Source organism: Branchiostoma floridae, chromosome 6, assembly GCF_000003815.2.
Source record: "Branchiostoma floridae strain S238N-H82 chromosome 6, Bfl_VNyyK, whole genome shotgun sequence".
Taxonomy (NCBI): domain Eukaryota; kingdom Metazoa; phylum Chordata; class Leptocardii; order Amphioxiformes; family Branchiostomatidae; genus Branchiostoma; species Branchiostoma floridae.
The window spans coordinates 872,856-874,242 of NC_049984.1; the positions used below are offsets into that span (position 1 = coordinate 872,856).

The following is a 1,387-nucleotide window of genomic DNA, read 5'->3' on the forward strand; positions in this document are numbered from 1 at the left end:
TGGTTAGCTGTATAGCATGTTTGGTAAGGTGACTTTAACACAGTTGAGTCTGACAATGCTTGAGCAGAGATCCATCTGCAGAGAGTCAGCAACATGGCCTAGGTTTGAAAGTGCTTCATGCTGTATCATTTGTTACCCCTGTTGGATTATTGCCGTACTTGTTTCTTCAGGTTGTGCCAAAGTTGGATTATTGCCGTACTTGTTTCTTCAGGTTGTGCCAAAGCGAACAAACAGACCCGGCGTGAGCACCACAGACCGACCTCCGAGAGGACGCGGCGGATACCGGGGGCGTGGCGGCGGTTTCCGTGGTTTCAACTCCGGGTATGGAGGATACGGCGGATACTACCCCAGACGGTCCAGGGGATTCAGGTCGGTTGTGGTTTGTGTGCAGGAGAGGAGTGGGATTGAACATGTAACAGTGTGAATCTGTCGGGATGAAGTTAGACTAAGTGTTTCTTTGTTGAAGATCTTTGATACGCTCCGATATTTGCATTATGTAAGCTTATTGGAGTGTTACATGCATGACAGTTGTCTAACAAGCGTTAAGAATGTAATGCACCAAACAGCTGTTATTCAAGCAACTGCATATGATTTTGGAAATGGTCAGTGTCACTGACCTAAGGTGGTGGATTCTTACTGAAACATGTTTCCAAAATTACATACAGTTGCTTTAGTAACTATTTGACATGTCTTATTACAAGGATGTCTCTAACCTCCATCAGTGTACTTATATAATGGTACATTTGCAAGGGTGCAGACTTACCAGTTCATAAAATGAAAGTCACCTTTTATGCCAATGGGCACGTTCAATTATTAGCATTATTACGATTGCAAGATTCTCTTATGTGTAAAGGAGTTTCTCATGACTGTTTAAGACATTTCTCATGACTGTTTAAGACATTTCTCATGACTGTTTAAGACATTTCTCATGACTGTTTAAGACATTTCTCATGGCTGTTTAAGACATTTCTCATGACTGTTTAAGACATTTCTCATGACTGTTTAAGACATTTCTCATGACTGTTTAAGACATTTCTCATGACTGTTTAAGACATTTCTCATGACTGTTTAAGACATTTCTCATGGCTGTTTAAGACATTTCTCATGACTTTTTAAGACATTTCTCATGGCTGTTCAAGACATTTCTCGTGACTGTTTAAGACATTTCTCATGACTGTTTAAGACATTTCTCATGACTGTTTAAGACATTTCTCATGGCTGTTTAAGACATTTCTCATGACTGTTCAAGACATTTCTCATGACTGTTTAAGACATTTCTCATGACTGTTTAAGACATTTCTCATGACTGTTTAAGACATTTCTCATGGCTGTTTAAGACATTTCTCATGACTGTTTAAGACATTTCTCATGACTGTTTAAGACATTT

General features: G+C 39.6%; 1 protein-coding gene across 2 annotated transcripts in view; it reads left to right on the forward strand.

Annotated features, from left to right (window-relative positions):
- LOC118418057 (polyadenylate-binding protein 2-B-like) overlaps positions 1 to 1,387 on the forward strand; it is a 9,654-nt gene that overhangs the window by 7,234 nt on the left and 1,033 nt on the right. For both annotated transcript variants that reach the window (XM_035823876.1, XM_035823877.1), the window contains one exon: positions 212 to 369. In XM_035823876.1, coding sequence (XP_035679769.1) covers positions 212 to 369 — 158 coding nt within the window. The remainder of the gene's footprint in view (positions 1 to 211; positions 370 to 1,387) is intronic.